Consider the following 22,230-nt stretch of genomic DNA (forward strand, 5'->3'; position numbering starts at 1 on the left):
TACCATCTTAGGATTTATCAGCTTTGATTCCCATCCCCTCTGTACTTATACATACAGATGCTCAATTTAACACCATTTTCCCCAACACACAGGTTATCATTGCACCTCCATAGGACAGCACTCCACCTGCCTATGTATGTTGGTATCTGAAAGCTATTTATATGGGGAATCATGGTCCTACTGCTCATATAGTAGAACCTCAAAAGAAAAACAATCTATTCCAATAAAAACAGTTCATACTCATACACATAAACACATTAAATATATATGTATGTACATGCATATATATGTAGGTATACGATTATACATATATATGTATGTCCTTTAGTAAGTTTTAAGAAAAAAAAATCATTAAAATGTAAGCACATGTTTTCTGAGAACAATTACGTTGTCATCCACTTTGCCTTTGCTACACATTTGTAGCCCAGTGCTTGAGACTTTTCTTTTGGAACATTTCATGAAATCAGGAAACATTTATTCATTTTGCTGACATCATAACATTCTTTATTGTCTCTTCTTGATTTGAACTGAATATATATTCAACTAAAATGATACTTTTAAATAAAGATATTAAGGCTTTCATTACACCTCCTGTTTTCCTCTGATACTTACCATACTTCAAGACTTTTCCCCATCTACATGCTCTGTCTTGTGCTCACAGGTGGTCCCACAAGCCAGGTACTGCCCAGGGTCCTTGTAACTTTGATGCAGTAGCCAAAATGTTACTAACTTAAGTATGCAGGAAATGTCATAACATGGAAGTTTTACATGAACAATGATGGAAATAAACAATTTTTCCATTCATTTCTACACAATTAAGTCTCAGGTTAGACTGGATTTTACTTTACAGAAAAGAAATTTCGATTACCTACTCTTCATTCTTATTGATACCATATTTGTTACAGAATTCTTCACCCACCAATTGTTATCAGACATGTATTCTTTTCTGACAGCTTGTTCCCTTCATCTGCCATTTGTCCTGCACATTTGTTGTCTGTCTCACTTTTCTGTGAACGTGGTTAGGTTACCTAGACTTACCTGAAAAATCTCAAACTAGTCTCTCAGAGAGCCTTTGTTTCATCCTTTACAGTACTGTTAAGGTTCACAAATCCCTGCAAATGAGGTTACAGAAAAGCACACCATGTTGCTTTGGAGGAAAAGAGGTAGATGATTTTTGTAGATTTTGAAGCCACTGGCTTTGGCAGCGCCTGGCTGCTTCTCCTCCAAGCAGCTTACATTAAAATATCACATTCTTTGAGAAAACAGGCAAAAGGCAAACATTTGTGCCCTTTAATACACAGATGGTGCTCATTTTCTTTGATATGCCACTCATTCTGAGACTTCAAGGAAACCAACCCACCTCTTCCACATGTATGTTCCTCTTCTTTAACATGAGATGCTTCTCCATAAACAAGGAAGGTGTCTTTCTACATCTGCAGCCTCTCCTCATCTGCACACAGGCAGAGCTCTTCTCCATATGATAACGTTTAGATCTTCTCATCTTGTATGTTGTCATTTTCAGCCTGTGAGCAGCTCTCACCTCTTTTGGATCTTTCACCTGTAATCACGCATGATCTTTCTCCATCAAGAGCTTCTGTGGGGACCCATAGAGTCTTTTTTTTTTTTTATAAAGATGTTGTACAGAGGGATTGCAGTTAGTAAGTCAATGAGTACATTTTTTTTTTGGGGGGGGGGGGTGTCTGGTCATGGGGCCTGAACTCTGGGCCTGCGCGCTGTCCCTCAGCTCTTCAGCTCAAGGCTAGTCCTCTACCACTTGAGCCACAGTGCCACTTCGGGCTTTTTTCTTATTTCTTATGTGGTGCTGAGGAATCAAACCCAGGGCCTCAGGCATGCAAGGCAAATGCTTTACCACTGAGCCACCTTCCCACCCTCGTACATTTCTTTTTGAACAAGGTTACCCCATCCCTTATTTTCTCCCATTTCCCCTGCAAAGCCCCCTCCCCTCCAAGTTGTAAAGTTCATTTCACATCTAGTGAGTATCACTGTTGAATTTGTCCCACTGTTTCTGTGATTCTCTTTCCCTGGCCCAAATCAGAAAGCTTATATACAAGACTAAGGGTTCTAAAATAAAAAAACAGTGACCACCGAGAATAAACCAAAGGAAAAAGAAAAAAGAATTGCAAACAGTACACACAAAAAAACAAGAAACAATAAAAAACCCTCTTGTTTCCATATCTTGGAGTTCATTTTGATTAGCATCATTTTATATGGTCGTATGTACATAGCTATTGAACTTTTGTAATCTCTGCTAGAACTATCCTAGGCATATACTAATGAACAGGCCTGAAGACCAGTGGAATAGAATTGAAGATCTGGAAATGAACCTACAGACCTATGGCCACCTAATCTTTGATAAGGGAGTTAAAAACATTAGATGGAAGAAAGACAGCCTCTTCAACAAGTGGTGCTGGCAGAATTGGCTATACATGTGTAGTAACTGAAGTTAGATCCTTATATATCACCCTGTACCAGAATCAATTCTAAATGGATCAGAGACCTCAATGTATGATCAGATATCCTGAAAATATTACAGGGATAAGGGAAACACGAGAGCTTCTTCGTACAGGTCAAAACTTCATTTCTTTAGATGTATCTTTTAAACCTTCTACTTCTTTCAGAGAGGAAAGGATGTTTGTAACATGGCCTGTTCTCCTAACCTGAGAATTTAACATATCTTTGTCCTCTTCTATTAGACCTTGTTAGAAAGAGCTAGCACATTTCTTTCCTCTTCCAGTGTGTGTGTGTGTGTGTGTGTGTGTGTGTGTGTGTGTGTGTGTGTGTGTGTGTGTGTGTTTCCCTGAGTGTGTGTGTGTGTGTGTGTTTCCCTGAATGGAATTTAATCATTCTGGCTCCTAGACTCAAACTCTTATAGTATTCTCTTCTGTTACCCATACTGATATTCCTTTCACAGACAAAAATGGTCTTTTTTCCCCAAACTTTATTTAATAAAGTATACAGCCTGTATTTGCACATGTCTGTAGCTTCTCCATACTTATATTAAGTCCATTAGTGTGTTTTCTCTGCTTCCTACTACTAGTAATAAAATCCCAGCCACCATCCCCTCCTGCATCATCATCATTTGCAGGCTAATGGTTCCCAGGTCCTACTCACTGTCTTGCCTTATCTTGCTATCTGAGTAACTCGAGACTTGAGGCTCTCAGTCTGGCCCTTAATGATCTAACTTCTCATGCTCCCAGATTAACCAAGTGAATCCTCCTTTCCTATCAATAAGATCTGAATTTTCACATCATTAACTTCATTAACTTCTTTAGTTTGGCCTCTGGATACCTGTCGTAACTATGTTCTAAATAATTGACCTAGTCTGTTACCTTATTTTTTGATAGATTCTAAGTATTTTGAAATTTTAATCCAATTTATAGCAAAATCTGGTGTGAATTACTGATTTTTACAGTGTATGGTCATCATTACCTCACTTAATATGAATATTCATATTTCTCAATAAATAATGATACAGTTGATTTGATAAGATACATAATGAGAGCAATTTGACAGTTCTTAACACAAATATAATTGCCATGATTTGATCATTATATGTTGTATACATTTATCTACTCATTATACGCAATAAGGTATAATCATAATGTCTTAGTTAAAATTTAAAGCCTGCATTTCAAAACAAATGTGTTCCTAATAATTTTAAATGAGACATTTTTGTACACTTGTGATTTGACCATTTGATGTTACTAGGCTAGCAGGTGGTTACGTGCTACAGCAAAATGGTAGGTAAGAAAAAGTACAAGCGTAACACATACATCTCTGTTGTTTCTATACTATCTGTTTGAAAGATATCCACATGAAAGAAGATCGTTAATTTCTGGAGAGCAGAGAACATAAGTTCCTTTACACATAATCAGTAGAGTATTATTAATGATGTGGTTGTTATAGAAGACTAGTAACTAATTTCCAGTGTATCCACCTCTCTATAGTTCAATTGTCAGAGTAGCAGAACCAAAATTTCCATCAGTTCTCAAGCCAAATACCCTAAACATGACAACTCTTGCTATTAACATTGTGTCTAAAATAACTGTATTTAGCATATTGACGGTTGTTTCAGGTCCTTAAATATTCAAGGTTTTAGGAGATTGTTTCTAGCTTTTTTTTTTTTTTTTTTTTGCCAGTCATGGGGCCTGAACTCTGGGCCTGGGCGCTGTCCCTTAGCTCTTCAGCTCAAGGCTAGCACTCTACCACTTGAGCCACAGTGCCACTTCTGGCTTTTTCTGTTTATGTGGTGCTGAGGAATCGAACCCAGTGCCTCATGCATGCAAGGCAAGCACTCTACCACTGAACCCTCTTCCAAAATCCCTCTAGTTTCTTTTTAATTTTTTTTTTATTATTATTTAAAGAATGGTAGAGAGCCAGATGCCAATGGCTTACACCTACAATCCTAGCTATTCAGGAGACAGTGGTTAGGAAGATCACAGTTTGAAGCCAGGTTCGGCAAAAAGTTACCAGGACCACATCTCACCCAATAATTGGGCATGGTAGTGTGCATCTGTAATTCCATATACTCGAGAGGCATACATAGGATGATCACACTACAGGCTAACCATAGGCCAAAACATGAAACCCTATCTGCAGGTCTAACTAACGCAAAATGTGCTGGAATTGTGACTCAAGTGTTAAAACACTTGCTTACCAAGCTCAAGGCCCTGAGTTCAAACACCAGTACCAACAAAATCCACAAAAATGGCATAATTAGCCGCCCAGACATTCTTAACAGATTTATCTTTTTTTCAGTGTTAGAAGTTAAGAGTTGACAGTTTGAATTGGAATTGCCTGAGGTTATTTCAAAAGGACACAAAAATGAAATTTCTGAAAAAACATAATTACTCTGAAATTATTTATTTCATAAAACAAACATCTAATTATATAAGTATAGATCTAGAATACTTGACTATAAAAAGGAACTTAGATTTTAGATTAAATATTAGTTTGGGGAAAGCCAATACTAAGGATATCCAGAGAATAAATTGATTTTAATTCTTATTTTAGCATGATTGTACCATTATTTCTCTGCCATCAGTGAGATAGCACAAGGCATATTTCATCACAGAACATTTCCTTAAACAACATAGTATAATGTATAATATTCTTCACTTAGGGTATGGAGATGCAAAACTGCCTAGTACAGAAAAGGCAGTTACCATCTTTTAAGGACTTTTTGAAGATACAGCAACAAGTAAACCTTGAAAAATTGAAGGTTTTCCCTCTGGGAACATTTGTAGATCTAATAGTATGAGTGGATCAGGTATAATATTAAAATGAAGAGCAAAGATACCCAGAGTGATAATAGTACAACATTCTGATGCTAAAATATCAGTTATTTATTAGTAACATAAGATAATACAAATATACATAATCTATTTAATTTGTGATCAGGAAATAGCTAGGATTTATAATTGTGGGAACATCTTAGAATTGAATGTGGTCTGTCTTGTTTGTTTGTAAATAATTTTCCATAACTTTTATCATCCATCTGCTTTAATTAGAAAGCATTGCTTTGTATACATATTGAAATTTAAGAGAAGTAATACTGTCTTGCATATGTTAATGTAAGAATTAAGATTAGAAGCCAAGATAAGAAATTTGATTAAAACATATCAAATTTCACTTTGAAAATTAAAACCTACAATGTGTACTTCAGTAAGAGTAATGAATTTATTTGCTACTAATGAGAAGAAGTACTGCCTTCATTTTGGATGAGAAATTTGAGAAAAATCTAGTGCTACCTTGTGGGATAAAGTATCTACTACTCTATCCTGCCTCATCACTTTGGAAGTTTTCCCAAAGGTTATTTCCTCTTTAACTACCTCTTTACAATCTTTAGTATTGTAACGTATGCACTGGGCATTACATTGTAAGACACTATCTCCTCTCGGCAAGATAAGAGTAAACAGTCTAACAGGAAAGAGAAAATGCCTTCTAAACTGTTTATGCCCATATAGATCAAATAACTGCTATGTGTTCAGCTTGGGGCTGGGGTAGATGAAAAACTCCAAGAGAGTCATTCTCCTTAAAAAGCCTTTTTTATGGAAGATGAAGCCCAAGCAGGGGAAGTCACACAGATAGGGGCTTCTATTTGAGCAAATGAGGATAAACCAGAGCAGATGGGGAGGATGGCCAATGCTGAGCATCACCAGTATTTCCTCTCAGTATGGTGCCATGATGCCTCTGTCAAAATGTTCATTTCTTCCTGAACAATGCCTGCTTATGAATCTTGGCTGTAGTTGTGTTTCAGAAAAGTGCAGTCATGTTGACATGCCAAATCTCTGGGTCATCTTCAGTTGAATCCTTACTTTGAAAGTGTATAATAAAAATATTTAGAAAGGAATATTAGCTAACAAAAAGGGGAAGGAGTAGAGGCAGAATCTTTGGTGGATCTTTACAAATTGCAAATGTTCTTCTCTTAATGCTGCCTGTCTTAACTATGATGGCCTTATGGAGCCAATCTTTGTGTTCCCTTTTCTTCCCTCTTTAATACCAAATGCTCTCCTCCAGCCGTTTTTATGATCTCTGAGTACAAATGATCTAGAACTTGTTTTTGTGTGTTCACTTCCTTTTCATGACTGTTCCAAATCTATCTCCTCTCTGTTTTTCACAGAGAATAATCTACAGCTCAGGCTTATCACTTTAACTAGCATAGGCCTCCCAACAATCTAGTACCCAGGTCTTCTCTGAGAACTCCTGACTAAATGTAGGAATCAGAGCAGATCGTGGTTTTGTGTATCTACTCTGTGATTGCTCCATGCAAATCATAATAATAATTATGAAAAATTAGATGCTTGTTTTATGAGATAAACTTTTTTTCTCTCTCTCTCTAGGATTCCTGGAATACACAGATAGAAAAAAACATAAATGAATCTCCAACTATAAGACTTTAAGAAAGAAAAACTGAAGCAAATAAACTTCAAACTTTAGGGAATGATAATCAGACAGACTTTGCAAATTTTATTTGTATGGTGGCAATATTTTGTGATTATGATTGATTACAGAAACTAGAAAACTAAGAATTAACTGAAATAGAACTAGGAAGCAGTCAGATTTAAAAGAAAAAGTCTGATTAATAATACAGCCACCCTCTTGGCATTCAGAAAGGATACTTGTAGACTTTTCAGAAAAAAGAAAAAAAATCCTAAATACCTCTGTCTTTTATGAAAAGCATGTGAGCTGAAAACACACAATTGGAAAAGGCTATTGAGTGATCCCTAAGCTTATTAACTAGCTACATGATTAGCTCCAAACATTAAAAAAAAAAAACAAAACACCTCCCAGGTCTTGATTCCAATTTGCACCTCAACAAATTACAAATTACTGCCTGTCGTAAAACTTTAAGATCACTCTTTGAATGCTTGAAACCAGCAGTGTTAATCTGTAAAGGCTGAGTACTATAATAAAGAGAGACATTTTTTCTGAATAGGTTGCTCATATGTGTAATTATCACAAAGAACATAACAGTTACATATCTCATTAAACAAGTACCTGATTAATGGTGTCAATTTGCTCAGTTAGGACACATTCTTTGTAGTTGTTGCTCCTGCAGTATGGTTGACTTCTCTCCTATTAAAAAGGGAAAGGGAAATCAACTTTTGGTTAACAGTTTTATTGTATTTTGGGGTTTTGTTTATTTGAAATGGACTGGCAATGTTCTCCAAGCTAGCCATGAAATCCTTGGCTCAAGTAAACCTCTTGCTTAACTTTACAGAGTAGTTGGGATTCTGGAATTCCGCATGCATCCTACCACACCCATCTGGCCTTCAGTTTTAATGTTGAATTTAATGAATAGATAGGAATATAATACATACGCCTTGAAGAATTTGTGTTTTGTGAATTATAGCCAATTCTTTATTTTATTTCACCACTAACCTAGTGAAAGCATCTCTACAGATTAATAACTCAGTATTTAGAATACAAATAGGCAAATAGGTACTTCAGCAGAAAAATTTCTGTATCAGAGACCATACTTATAAAGTAAATATTGAGAACATACATAATAGTTCATACTGTATGGTGACTTCTCATTCCACTTCATTTCCTGTAGTAGAGTAACAGTATTAATATGGAAAAATACAGTTTCTAAAGAGCTCACCTTTATTGATGTGTAATTTATATTAGCATACTGCCATATTTTATTCCATTTTTCTCTTTCCATTCCATATTATGTATTTTATTTTCCCATGTGATATAGACTTGACAATACTCACATTATTTTTGTCCTAAATCATAATGAATCTTTGCAAATGTAAAAATTGATAGTTAGATTTGGAATAAATTTTCTTCAGCATGAGGAGCTTTGTAAATGTACAGACAACAAATTCTTAGCTTTTGTTTTTCTGGACATCTTTTCTGTGACTTTTTTATTTTTTAATTTAAGGAATTGCCTAAAGGAATTGCCACTTAACAAAGCAGTTTGTAAATACAATCCATCTTGATCAGTACCACCCCTTTGAAATTCTCACTCATCCCTTCATAGCCCACACCTTTCCTTTTCTTAATTTTATAATGTATACATTGAATTCTTGATTGCATTCCTCCAATTTCTACTTTATTCATCTACCCTTGCCCCCCCACCTTGCAAGTACCTATTTCCTGGTGCTTATTTTGTTGGTTTTTTTACTTTGCTTTTCTAAGGAGTTATACTCTTTGAATCTACATTTGTAACCACTTGCATACACCTAATGTGTTTAGCTTTTCTGTATACCAACAATGAGAAGATAGAGACTGAAATCAGGAAAGCAACTCCATTTGCAATAGCCTCAAAAAAATTAACCAAGACATCTATAGGGAAAACTTTAAAAGTTTGGAGAAAGCAATTGGAGATTTTATTTTTTTAGGTATTTTCCATGGCACATAAAAATTCTACTCTCCATGCCCCTTCACCTTTTTTTTTTTTTTTAGCTGATCCTGCTTCTTGAACGGAGGTCTTGGGCATGGTCCCTGCGCCTCTAGTACTCTATCACTTGAGCCACCAGCTCAAGTGACTTCCAGCTTTTTCTGAATAATTTATTGGAGATAAGTCTCATAGACTTTCCTTCCTGGACTGACTTTGAACCATAATCCTCAAATTTCAGCCTCCTTAGTAGCACGCATTATAGCACAAGCCAATTTTTTGTTTTTCATTGACCACTTAACACTGTAGTTATACTGTCTTCTCTCTCTTCCATCTTTGTCCATTCTCACTAGAAGCCACTTCTCTGCACATGCTTTATGTTATTTTTATTTCTGGCAATATTTTTTATTCTTAATAGTGGTTATCAGCAATTTATGAAATTCCTTTCTGTAGTTCTGATTACACAATTGGTGAAATTCTTGATATATTTATTCCACAGGTCACCAGCCATTTCCCTTCTCTTTATATTGATAGTTTCTTCCTTCATGTGTACTGATCTTTTCATTGGCTGTGTCTAATCTCTTATTACGATATACAATGACAGTTTACAATTTCTACATTATAATTTTTCAGGTCTAGAAATTCTGTATGTGTGTGTGTGTGTGTGTGTGTGTGTGTGTGTGTGTAGTGCTAGGGAATAAACTGAGGGCCTTATACATGCTAGGTAGGTACTCTATCATTGAGCAACAATCTCAACCTTCTCTTTGGTTCTTTTCTGTCATTGTTAATTCCCATGTTATGATTGTAATTAAATGTTTTCGCCTCACATTTGCTAAGCAGATGCTCTACCATTTACAGTATGCTTCTCTGTTTTTTTGTAACCTTAAACTAATTTATGACAGCTGTGTTTTTGAGACTACTATATATCCCAGGCTTATCTTGAACCTGCAATCCTTTCTCTACCTCCCAAATGCTGGGATTACATCCTTTTTTTCTTGTTGGTTCCCAAAAGTTACCTCTGGCATAATTTCTACTGGTTATTTACATTTGCTTTTTTCCTCAGGAAAATAAATGATAATTGGATGCTAGACATTATGGAATATTACAATATCACTTTCAAGTTTTTTCCATCATCCTTAAATAAGAAATAAACTAGTTTTCTGTCAGTTAACTTAAAAATCAGCTTCATCTTCTAGAAACCTGATTTAAACTGTGTTAGGCTGTTTGTAATTTATCCTCTTTTAGCTGTGTTAGCCTTAGTTCTAAGGTGGAACCCTGAATCTCTACTGAATGTCATACCAATGTGTGAGTATGAGTTCAGTGTCCATCAAAGCTCTCTGTGTTGAAATTCATTCCTCATCATGAAATTCTAAGAATGTGCAAACTTATCCACTTACAGTGTTCAAAGGTGAGCTTTGGGGACATAATTATTATTAGATAAGATGCTTAGAATGGAGCCCTAATACTTAAATCCTGGGGAGTTTGCAGAAGTGAGAGTGACTAGACATAGAAATATGTTCAGTCCTTGACTGTTTCCATGTGTTGATCTGAGTTATCTAAGGATTCTGCCAGCAAAGGAAGCCATCATCATACCCAAGTATAATCAAACTTCCTTCATGGCTAAGATAAGAGCTCCCTGGTAATTCCTCCTCCAATACTTGTTTTCTGTCTGCTCTGTATGTGTATATATATTTGTCAAGGCAACTTATATTCAAGTTTCTGGAACTTTTTCTGTGTGAGTCTCCCTTTTTAATCCCATCCCACAGATTCTAGCCATCGCAACTTATCTATAGATTGAATTTTGGCTCAGAGCACATCAAAATCTTATGATCTTGAATTTTCGAAGTTAGGGCTATCCGAGGATGTGTGTGTGTGTGTGTGTGTGTGTGTGTGTGTGTGTGTGTGTGCGTGTGTCTCTGTGTGTCTGTGTGTCTGTGTCTGTGTCTGTGTATCTTGGGGTCCCAGTTCTGTGCAGCACAGTTGTCTAGTATTTCCCCGTAACTGGAAGCAGAAGTAAAACTGTGCCCCTTGTCAGCATAATAAGTATTAGATCAATAGTAATGTCTCACAGAAGCATTACCAGAGAAGACAGAGAATGTCAAAAGACAAGACAACATCTTAGAAAGGATAAATCTTACCAGAAGAATACTGGTCATGGAGCAAAGACTTAGTTCAAAGAAAATAGATTTTCTATGACCAAGTAATACCTAAAACCTCTGTTTGACTCCATTAGAAAGTGATTTCAACATGAATCCTAAGTATTAAACTAAAACTCTGAACAGGAAAGAAAAAAAAAGAGACCCAATTCCTTTGTTCATCAATAATTAGGGGGTAGCAAAAAGCACAAAAAAAATCAGCTAAAAAGGAGAGTATTACAATATATGATATGTTATTAAGGATTCCAAGTTTCTTTAACAAGTAAGAGAAGGCAGTATAGAGTAATTCGTTCCATTTTTCTAAGAGACTGGACAAGATTTTATGAAAAAGTGGTTATATATTCACACAATTTATACTTTTTCCATAAAAAGTAGAGCAGTGCACAGTAAAATATTTAGTTATGTTTGGTGAGCTATAAGTAACAATGGAAAGATGTCAATGATGGGATGGGATATGGCTTAGCAAATGCTTGCGTTGAGAAGGCAGCATGAGTGCAGACCAGTTCCCACCCTACCAGTGTGAGGCTGTATATCTCCCTGTATAGTCTTGACAAGTGAAAGCAGATGCATGATCCTCCATAGGAAGTAAGCATTCACAATATCTTTTTTAAACACTCTGCATTTCTTTATTTGAGGAAATCAATACATATAAAGGGTAAATGCAGTTTGCTCACATCATTGAATTAATGGTAGAGCCAAGACTAGAAAGGACCTTCTGGCTTTTAATGACATTGACAGAATGGACAAAGACCCATCATTTTGGTTTTCTTTTTGTTTTGTTTGTGTTTTTAATTTATTTTTACTGTAAAGTGGATGTGTAGTGGGGTTACAGTTACCAAGTTGGGTGATGAGTACATTTCTTTTTGAACAGTGTCACTTCTTCCCTTGTTTTCTCCCAGTTTTTTCCTTCCCACTCCCCCTCTAGTACAAGTTGTATAGTTCATTTTCAACAAAGTGTTCTAGTATCACTGATGAATCAGAGTCTTTAAAGGTGAATTAAGGTCCTTTGAGGATTTAGGAAGTTGCAGTTTCAGAACATTATCTTTCATTTCTCTATTAAAATAGGAGACACTTAAACAGGTGTATATGCCTAGGAGATGGAATTGGTTACAAGAAGTGTGGGAGAGCAGGAGAGCGGAGATGGTATTGGAGTAATTTGCTAAAGTGGAGAGAAAAGCCAAAAAGTGAGGTCGGTCAAGATGATGGCATGAACAGAAGGAAGAACATAGTCATCTAGGTGCCCGAGTTCTTAGTGGGAAAACTGCTCAACATATAGATAGGATGATTATAAGTTACAGTATATTAGGGATAAAGAGAAGTGTAGTTCACCATGAGGAAATGCAGAACTGTGAGAGATGACATTGTGAAAGAAGCTTTTTTTTAAAAAAAAGACAAATTTGACAGCTGGGGCAGCAGTCCCAAATGGAACTCTAGTTTGCAGATTTTCTGGTGTCTGAACAGAATGTCCAGAGTTATCATTGGCCTCATGACAATAGGAGATGAAATCTTACTTGTCATCACTAAAAATAAGCCTTAACAGTTCTGAAAGCTCTGCTTCTGGGATTTTAAAACATTGTCTTACACAAAAGTTGAGTGAAGTACAATGCATGTGGTAAAGGGTAATGGTTTATTTATTGAGTCAGAGAAGGTAAAATGTTTACTAAGATAACAAAATCTGAAAAGCTACTGTCACTAGCACCTTGAAAGCTAGAAATGAATGGCTGCATGATTTTAGTAAATCAGGGAAGTGAATTATGGATTGCCATTCAGTAGAAATTGCAGCAACGTAGTACATGTAAGTGAGAAAATTGATTAGATTCATTGTAGCCTGAGGCTTTCTATGAATATGTACAAGAATAATAGAATAATCTATACTGTGGATCCAACAGTTAAAATATTGGTTTTATCTAGTACATAAATATTAAACAGCAAACACATGTAAGGTCTTAGGCAAGACACTTTATATACTATAGTTATTAGTTTTTTTAAAGCACTCAATATTCACATGGGGATGCAATAACAGAACTCCCATTCATTGCTAGTAGGAATACAAAATGATGGATTCCTTACTAAGGATACTCTTACTCTAAAATCCAGCAATCATACTGGATTTACTCATGAAATTTACTCAAATAAAAAGTCTTTCCACACCCAAAACCTTCATATAGAAGTTTGTGGTATATACCTCCTTAATCATAACTGCCAAATCTTGGAAGCAACTAATGTAAGAAGTCCTTCAGTAGATGAATGGACAAAAACATTGTGATACATCCAGACTGTGAATTACTATTCAGTGTTAAAAAGGCATGAGCTATCTGCCATGAAAAGACATGAAAGAAGTTTAAATATATATGACTTAAGTTGAATTTGCAGAGTAGTCTGAAAAGGTTTTGTAATGAATGATTCTAACTGCATGACAATGTAGAAATGGCAAGATAATAGTAAAAAAAAAAAAAGCAATGTCTGAGAAGTGGATAAATGGGAAGGGATAAAGAAGTACATCACAGGACATTTTAAAGGCAAGAAAGCTATTATTCTAAGTGATGCTACAGTAGTGGATCATGTTATTGTGTGTACTTAAACCATAAAAGACCCAGCCACAATGCAAACTGTGACTTTTAGGTTATGATGACATATATGAAGATTCCTCATTATAACTAGTGGACTACTGTGATACCGGATGTTGATGGGTTCGGGGGTACCTCTGAGAATGTAGACAGGAAGGGTTCATGATAACCATATTTTCCACTCAACTTTTCTATGCACTTATAACTTGCACTAAAAAAGTTTATTAATGAAAAAGAAAAGTGTGTTTCAACATTGCAAAATTTTGAGGCTCCTCTCAGATGTAGTGATTGACTGATGAAGATATAGAATATGGGATGGAGATAAAAAACTTACCTAATCAGTGAATATGAAAATTACAGGATCTAAGAACTTTTTCTTGTTCACATTGAGAAATGATGTGTCCTTCATTGCCAAATGTACCATTCTGGATAATTTTGTTATCTCTAGCTATGATATAAAGGTAGAAATCCCATTAATGCTCACAAAGGCAGTGGCTTGTTGAAATCTGTATTGAAAGTAGTTTTTTGTGGCATCTCTGGGCCCTTTTGTTAATTCACTAGTGGTTATATTGTACTCCTAGTGCTTCTAGGATGTAGAGGTTGTTATTGTGCTTCAGAGGTGTGACAAAATGGAACTCTTACTGGAATCATCAGGAATATGTGTTTATTTTGTAGCCAAGTTAAATTTGACATTTGGAATCTGGTAGGAGATAAATGTGCAACAGCATATTTTCAATCATTTTCTCCAAACACTTGAGGCCATAAACACAAGGCTTCTAGAATATGCTTCTATGCCTCCATTTTCCACATGTGGTTACCAATTAAACCAAGAGATAAGGCCATATTGCTGTACACCTTTTATTGTTGCCACCAAAACTGTGGTCAGGGTTTCTTTTCCATTTTCATTTTTATATTACGGGACTTATTAAATAAGAACAGAAGTAACTGCCAGAATCTTTGGTTATCCTCCATTTGGTAAATGTTATTTGTGCCTACCTATAAGCCGAGGTTGCTTAGGACATTACTTCATTTGCTTTACCTTCTACAACAGTGTCAGAATTGGAATCAAGACTGTTTATTAGACAAGGAGAACTACTAAAGATCACAATATGAACAGACTGGCAGGACTTTTCAGTGGATGCCAATAAAAGTGGTAGTCAGTTAAAGTGGCTATTACTGGGTTGTTCTTCTAAAATTCGATACAAATAGATTTAACTTTTATTATTGTAAAAGGGATACTTAAAGTTAAAGAAATGTGTTTCTAACTAAGAGATCTTTTATAAAGGCATCCAGATACATCTTCAGGAAGAAAAGATTTGTCTTTGGTGGTTTCAAAACCAAACCCACTCTATGGAAGTTTCTAACTGCCTACCTCTGATCAAATTAGATGCAACTACAAGTGATGTATAATCATTTCTTAATTACTTACATTAAAATGAAAGAGAGACAACAATAGGAATCGTTTAAAACAAAAAAAGCAAAGGAAAATGCTGATCTTATTTGTTTGTTTTCCAAGTCTATTTCCCTTGGATCAGAAGTGGCTACAAAATTTGTGAGGCCTTATGGGGAGTGCACATGCAAGAACTCTTGCTTATGATTAAGAATGTCATGATTATATTAGGTCACTAAATTTGTATTTTATTTTTTTTCTCTCATTTTTTATTTTATTTTATTTTTTGTGAACACACTGTACAGAGGGGTTACAATTACATGGGCAGGATAATGCATACATTTCTTATCAAGTATTACAGCCTCCTCCTTTGTTTACCCTTCACATCCCTTCCCAGCCTCCCCCCTCCCACCCAATCCTCCCGCCTTCCCCCCACCCCCCAACGTTGTAAAGCTCGTTTTTGACATGACAACTTGTACTTCTCATTGTTGCAACAGGTCCACATGTATCCTTAAACGACTTGTTTTTCCCCATCTCCTTTACAAGTTATACTGACATCAAATATAGTGAAAGCAGGGGTTATACTGTGGGGGAGGGACATACAAAGCAACAAAGAGATAATCTTATAAATGCATTAGAAACAAATGCATGAAAAAAACATTAAAATACATATGTAAGGGTTCATTTTCCTAACATCACATTATCTGACCTTTTCCGCTTGACTCATACATATACTAGATATTGCAAATAAGGGAAACCATGGGACCTATGTTTCTTTCGGCCTGGCTTACTTCACTTAATATAATTTTTTCCAAGTTTTTCCATTTCCTAACAAATGGGGCAATGTCATTCTTTCTGATGGAGGCATAGAATTCCATTGTGTATATATACCACATTTTCTTGATCCATTCATCTACTGAGGGGCATCTGGGCTGGTTCCATATCTTAGCTATGGTAAATAATGCTGCAATAAACACTAAATTTGTATTTATAAGAGTCTTGCCATTGCTTTGATGTAGTTCCCAGAAACATACACAATGTCCACGACACTGGTAGGACATGCACTTCTGTCCCTGAACAAGTGCTCTGACCCCTTCCAGGATGAAGGCAACAGCCATATCTGGAGGAAGGTGTCAGGATAGAAGAATAATGACCAAGAACCAATAGAAGCCAAGCATCCAGAGACAAGATACCCCTGAGCCTAGGCTACATATCCATGAAGCATGCTAATTTGTCCCATTAGGCCACTTACACAATACAAATTCATAATAAAATTATGAAGAAATTGAAGATGACAATAACAGACTATCTGATTAACCACATGTCCATAATACACATGGCTGGGAAAAATCACATCCTCCTGCACCCTTCATAGAGTCCCAATCCCATTCACAGAGTCCCTAGCTTTTGGCCTAATCACCTCTCAAAGGCCCCACCTCCTTGTGCCATAGCACTGAAGATTAGGTATCAGCAGATAGATGGGAGGATGGGATGGGCAGAACATTTGGGCTTTAGCCAGGCTCAGTATTTACTGGAGTTGATAGACACTAGGCATTAAAGACGATAAAGACAAATCACATTTGTGCTATAATAGGAAATAAAGGCACGAACAAGAACAGTATAGGAACGCAGATTTAAAAGATTAATTTTGAGGGGCTGGGAAGGTGGCTCAGTGGTAGAGCGCTTGCCTTGCATGCCTGAGGCCCTGGGTTTGATTCCTCAGCACTACATAAGCAAGAAGAAAAAAGCCAGAAGTGGCGCTGTGGTTCAAGTGGTAGAGCGCTAGCCTTGAGCTGAAGAGCTGAGGGACAGCGCCCAGGTCCAGAGTTCAGGCCCCATGACCTGACCCCCCCCAAAAAAATAAATAAATAAATAAAAGATTAATTTTGATGAGAAATATAGAAAGGTTTTATAGGTTAAAAAAAAGGATTACTTGTCAGGCAGTGATGAATGGTTGTTCTAACTACCAGAGTTTAAGGGGAAAATATTCCAGACCAAAGGGACATTTGAACAAAAACAGTGAATACAGAGCATGGGGATAGCTGCACCTACGTGCTGTGACATTCAGTCATGATTTAGTATATTCACCGAAATCTGTTTTCCATTCACTGAGCTAGAAGCGGGAGATTCAAGACTGTAGGATTTGGAATTGGACAAAGCCATGTTTGAATCATAATCTGCTACTTACCAGCTGTGTGACTAGAGACAACTTACTTAACTACTCTTGAGCTTTAGGTTATACCAGTTTTATAGAATTATTTATAAGGACTTGGTGAGATAATGTTTATAAACTTTTGAACCAGCACTCTCAATATAGCAAAGGAGATAAGTAAACAGTTGTTCTAAGAGTTGCAATAAAAGCTGTCTCTACCTGTGGATGCCATTCAGGACTTCACAAAAGATGTGCTATTTGAAACTGAGGCCTCAAGCATCTGAAGAATGTATTTGGATGACAGTGGTTAGCTGAGAAAGAGCATTTTTTAGGGTGAAATTAATTCTGGAAGTGATGAAACCCCTTTGGGAGTAAGAGTAACAAAAGGAAGAGGACAGATAAAGACAGACTGATGTCTCATTGCCTCACCAAACTACACTAACCTGATTTGTAACATCAGACTGTTCCATTGGGAAATGGCAAATGACTTCATGTGCTACACTCTCAAGTAAGAATACACAAGCTTGCCTAACAACTTCTGTAACAGGTATTCTGGATATTGTCTTTCTAAGTGAAATCTGTAGTCAGGAGAGAGAAAGAAAGACAAGAGGTCTTCACAGTGTTGGCTGTTAATATTTTACCATGTGCATGATGCTTAAAAGAACATTTTATATTTTCCTCTAGACTGAACAATTGCCCTTGCAGGCTCAGTTCCAAGAGAGAGAAGTTGGCAATCTTCAACCCTCTGTAAGTAAGATGGTCGTGCTGTATCAGCTTAGGTAGAGCTGGTGGCTCACATACTCAGTTAATTGTCATTGGAGGTTTATAAAAGTTCATTTTATTCATCTTTCTCCTATATGAGTCTTTTACTAGGAATTGGTAAAGAGCTTGAGCTTGCCTTTTCTTAGAAATAGTCTTAAGATTGCATAGGAAATAATCAAGTTTTATGAAACCAATAACCAGGCAGACATCATAAAGCATCATGGGAAATTCATGTTCGAGAAAGTATCAGCTGTAGCCCACCCCTGGTCAAGCCAGAAGGAAAGGTTAAGACACAAGAATATTTTTGGCAGCATTTCTCATTCTCAGTTTTGTCAGGCATATGATCAAATGCCAGTTCCTTTTACTGTCCTCTTTCTCCAGTTCCCTATTTCTAGGTCTTAAGATTTATTTTCATTTTGTTTGACTTAATTCTCCTCATACCCATATTCATTCTAGGCTTAAGCCTTGCTGCAGGTACTCCTGAAGTACACAATTGTATCTTTCTCCAGTTTACTGACAACAAATTCCAAATTTCAAAACCTGAACCAGATCATAGTACTCATTCCTTGAAATCTTGCATTTAGGAGTTACTAAAATATTTATTTTAGTCGTCAAGAACAACAGATAACTGGAATATCCTTAGTAGTTGAACTTTTTACCTTGCTACCCAATTCTTTGTGGTATAATGAATTGGGGATATGAGCTTTAATTAATTTTATTTTTCCTATTCTTACCAAAGTGCTAAAAAAGAGGGGGGGGGGAAGGAAAAATACAAACAGCTGCTCTGCTAATGTAACCAATGTTTGAATTTTTCAGAATGGACTGAATAGCAGGAGATTTATGTGTGAGGATGAGCACCCAGTAGGAGAAGATGGCATTCAGCAGAGGCACCCCATTTATAGTCACGTGTGCTACCAAGACCGGAGCCCAAGCAAACATTATCAAAACAGTGATCCAGAGAGAATCTACATCAATCCACGAGAACATTATGTGTGATTTTTCTCTCTTTATCCAAATGGCCATTGGAACAAATGTTGAAAACTGAGGTTGTAGTTACTATATTCTCTCTCGTCTAAACAATCCCAGCCTTAATGTACTGGAAATCTTGACACGTGAATTGAAGCTAATCGTGGAATTCTTTTTTTTTCACTTAGGGTTTCTTAAACACCAGCTGTGTTTGTGAACTTGACTGTAGCTCTGTGTTTCTGATACTGGTGTTTAACTACTAACATTTGGCCTATGGTGGTATGTTCATTTGAAAGTACATCTGCTGGTGATAGCTGTAGTGACTCTTCAGAAAGAAAGGCCCAGTCATTAGTAACAACCTCACCAGGCTTCAGGCAGGCCAGCATGCTTATCTATGATTCAAACAAGTGGAAAAATGAGTTTAGGATCCATTTCACAAATTATTTAGCTGGGATTTAGATTTCCTGACATGTGTATACAAACAGAAGCCTGAAGAAAGGCAATTTTTTCTCTTTATCCTAAAAGAACACCAACAAAGGGCACTTTGCAGTTCCTTTTAAACCCTTGTGTTACTGTGATCTGTGTTCCTTCCTGATCACTAAAGTTCCTGAAGGGTCCCTTAATCCCTGCTGTGATCTGCCACCTCATGACTATCTTCTCTTACTCTGTCCTTCTGTCCTCCTTGCTACCATCCTGCTCTTCACTTGGTCAGATTAACCCATTTCCCACCTATTTAAACCTGGAAGCCCTGCCTACATGGTGCACAGCCATTCCTCTTGTTCCTCTTTTCTCCTGCTCATGACAAGTGGAGCTTTCGCTTCAGAAATTTCTCTCTAGTGAATCCCAATCCACTGAGGCTCAAACAGCTTGCCTTCATTCTGCAGACTACATATATTCCATGTTTTATCTACCTCAGAAAAAACACTGAAAATCACCATGAAATAACCTCTGATCTTAAAAATCAGGTGGAATATTTGGAAACTTTGTTAAGCTACTTCAGTACAATCTGTGCACTGAACTCACATGTCTTCTACCCCCTTTCCCCTACTTGTCAAAGAGATTAGTGATGCTAAAATGTAAATAGCATAGACACTTACGTGCCAGGGTAGCCTATGACACTTCGATGCCTATAAATATCTGCCTTGAATTTTCTCATATCCCCTTTGCTGGCTTTCCATCACTGTAATTCCTCAAGTCTTAAGGAAAATGCAGCTTTTCTGTGTGTTCTGGGAGATTAGAAGTGTGTCACCAGCACAAGAAAATACACACACTTGTCATATATTGGGAAAGAGTAGCATAAACACCAAAAGAAGCCATATATATTGCCAGCCTATACTACAAAGGGAGAGGAGGATATTAACAGATTTCTAATGAGATCCCAAAGATACTTTATGAATCATGATATGATTTACGTGCGTTTCCTTTTTTAGTTGCTATGCTTTGTCAGACAAATTATCCAGGTGGTTCTACAGTAGTAATCATCCCCACACCCCCATGCCTGGGTGATCAAAGGTCCTGAGAGATAGGATGTTCCAATTCCACCTCCGTGCCTTAACTAGATGAGTAGCACTTTTAAAAGTTAGAGCTGTTGAGCATCAAAGGGTAAATTTTAATGATCTTTATTGCACTGCTTTGGAATAATAGTGTGATTCCCATATAGCAAAGAAGATGGCCTGGAATGCCATCACTTAGGAATGTAACTAAAGATATAGAAATTCTTGCAACTATGTTCTAACAGCAAGATGACTGCTCATAGCTCTGTGTGTGTGTGTGTGTGTGAGTGTGTGTGTGTGTGTGTGTGTGTGTATGTGTGTGTGTGTGAAGGGGGATGTAAGTGTGGGTATGGATGTGCCGGGCTCTTGCTCTCATTTAGCTTTTTTTTTTCTTTGGTGGGGTATGGGGGAATGGCTAGAACTCTTACCACTTGAGCCATACCACTACTTTGGCTTTTTTGCTGATTAATTGGAGTCCTTTCTGCCCAGGCTGGCTTCAGATCTCAATCTGTTGGAGTAGCTAGAATTATAGGTATGAGCCACTGGTACCTAGGCTCAGAGCTGATCATAATAAAGCGCTTAATAAATATTAGATGTAATGGAGACAATACAATGGGCAGTGCCTCCTTTAGAAAGCTTTAAATGTGTCTTAAAGCTAGAGATGGTTTTTAGGGTTCTGCTTGGAAGCAGGAAGTTGAATTGGTTTCACCAAAGCAACTGTGGGCCTTGGGGCAGGAGAACTGTCTCTATAAGAGAAAAGAATTTGGAAGTTGGAAGTTTTAAGAATTCTTTGTCCTATCTTTAGAACTGTCCCATGTGGAACCCACTGTCTACCTTTTAACATTCTGCATGACACCTCTTTTGTAGCCAGCCCAGTTTGGTATTCTCCTTGCCTTTCTGCCAGCTATATTTCTTGAACAGACTGGTAGATTTTACAGTTCTTGGTCCTTTGCATGGGTCACACAAGTTCTGTAATAGTTTGTTCTGGTATTTTTCATCTGTTCTCCCTGAAAACTTAGTGAAATAAAGAGGGGCTTTAATCAGCTCCCTCTACCCCAAAAAAATATACCATGTAAATTTAGCCTACTGTTTTCTATAAATTTGGAGAGTGGACTACTGGATGAAGTCATTTAGATTTGGACATTTGACTCTGAAAGGTCAAGGAGTGAGTTTGAAGGATATGATTCACAACTGGTGTTTTGTACTCTTCGTATAACTTGTTAACTCAAACATCATATTAGAAATAAGTCCTATAGTATTCCCCACTTTTTTGCATCTTTACATTTCAAGGAGCCATGGAAGCATGCTCACCTTACACACAGCCTTTCCTGCCTATTTGATATGCAGCCCATCTCCTAAAGTGTTCATTATTGATACAAAAGCAGACCACAGCAAATCTGATCAAACACCAGGTCTATGCAGATCACACTTAAATGAAGCACCTGAACCTCCAAACATAATGGAATATGAATCTGAACTGATGGTGGTTTATTATCTCTTCTAAGAGAGCTCTCCTTATACTTCTTATCTATTCTAAATTTGAAGTGTGTGCTCACTGGAAATCATTAATGAAATACTTATCCATAGTAGGCCTTCCTGTAATATGCACCTGGCAGAGAAAACACCATAAACTAAACAAACTCCATCCTTATTTTCTATGTCCATATTTTCCCACAGAAACAGCAGTTCCCTCATCCATCTTTGAAAATAATTTCCTAAGCCTTCCTTCGTAGTAGTCTGAAACTCACAATTGTGTTTGTTGATGTTTATAGTCTTCCCCTCACTGTGCTCTCCTTTCTATATAATTGAACTCAACATCAAGCCTCTTATTCCCTGCAGTGTAGAAAATAGACCAATATTTCAAGAACCAAAGTA

The 22,230-nt window shown here is 36.8% G+C and overlaps 1 protein-coding gene across 1 annotated transcript in view; it reads left to right on the forward strand.

Moving 5' to 3' along the window:
• The window catches only part of Nectin3 (nectin cell adhesion molecule 3), an 83,004-nt gene extending 63,677 nt beyond the window's left edge, over positions 1–19,327 (forward strand). Inside the window, exons 8-9 of the mRNA XM_042676813.1 lie at positions 17,819–17,881; positions 18,713–19,327. Of these exons, the coding sequence (XP_042532747.1) occupies positions 17,819–17,881; positions 18,713–18,892 (243 nt within the window). The 3' untranslated portion in view covers positions 18,893–19,327. The remainder of the gene's footprint in view (positions 1–17,818; positions 17,882–18,712) is intronic.
• Positions 19,328–22,230: the final 2,903 nt, after the last annotated feature.

Source organism: Dipodomys spectabilis, unplaced genomic scaffold (assembly GCF_019054845.1).
Source record: "Dipodomys spectabilis isolate Male_0828 unplaced genomic scaffold, ASM1905484v1 ptg000032l, whole genome shotgun sequence".
NCBI lineage: Eukaryota > Metazoa > Chordata > Mammalia > Rodentia > Heteromyidae > Dipodomys > Dipodomys spectabilis.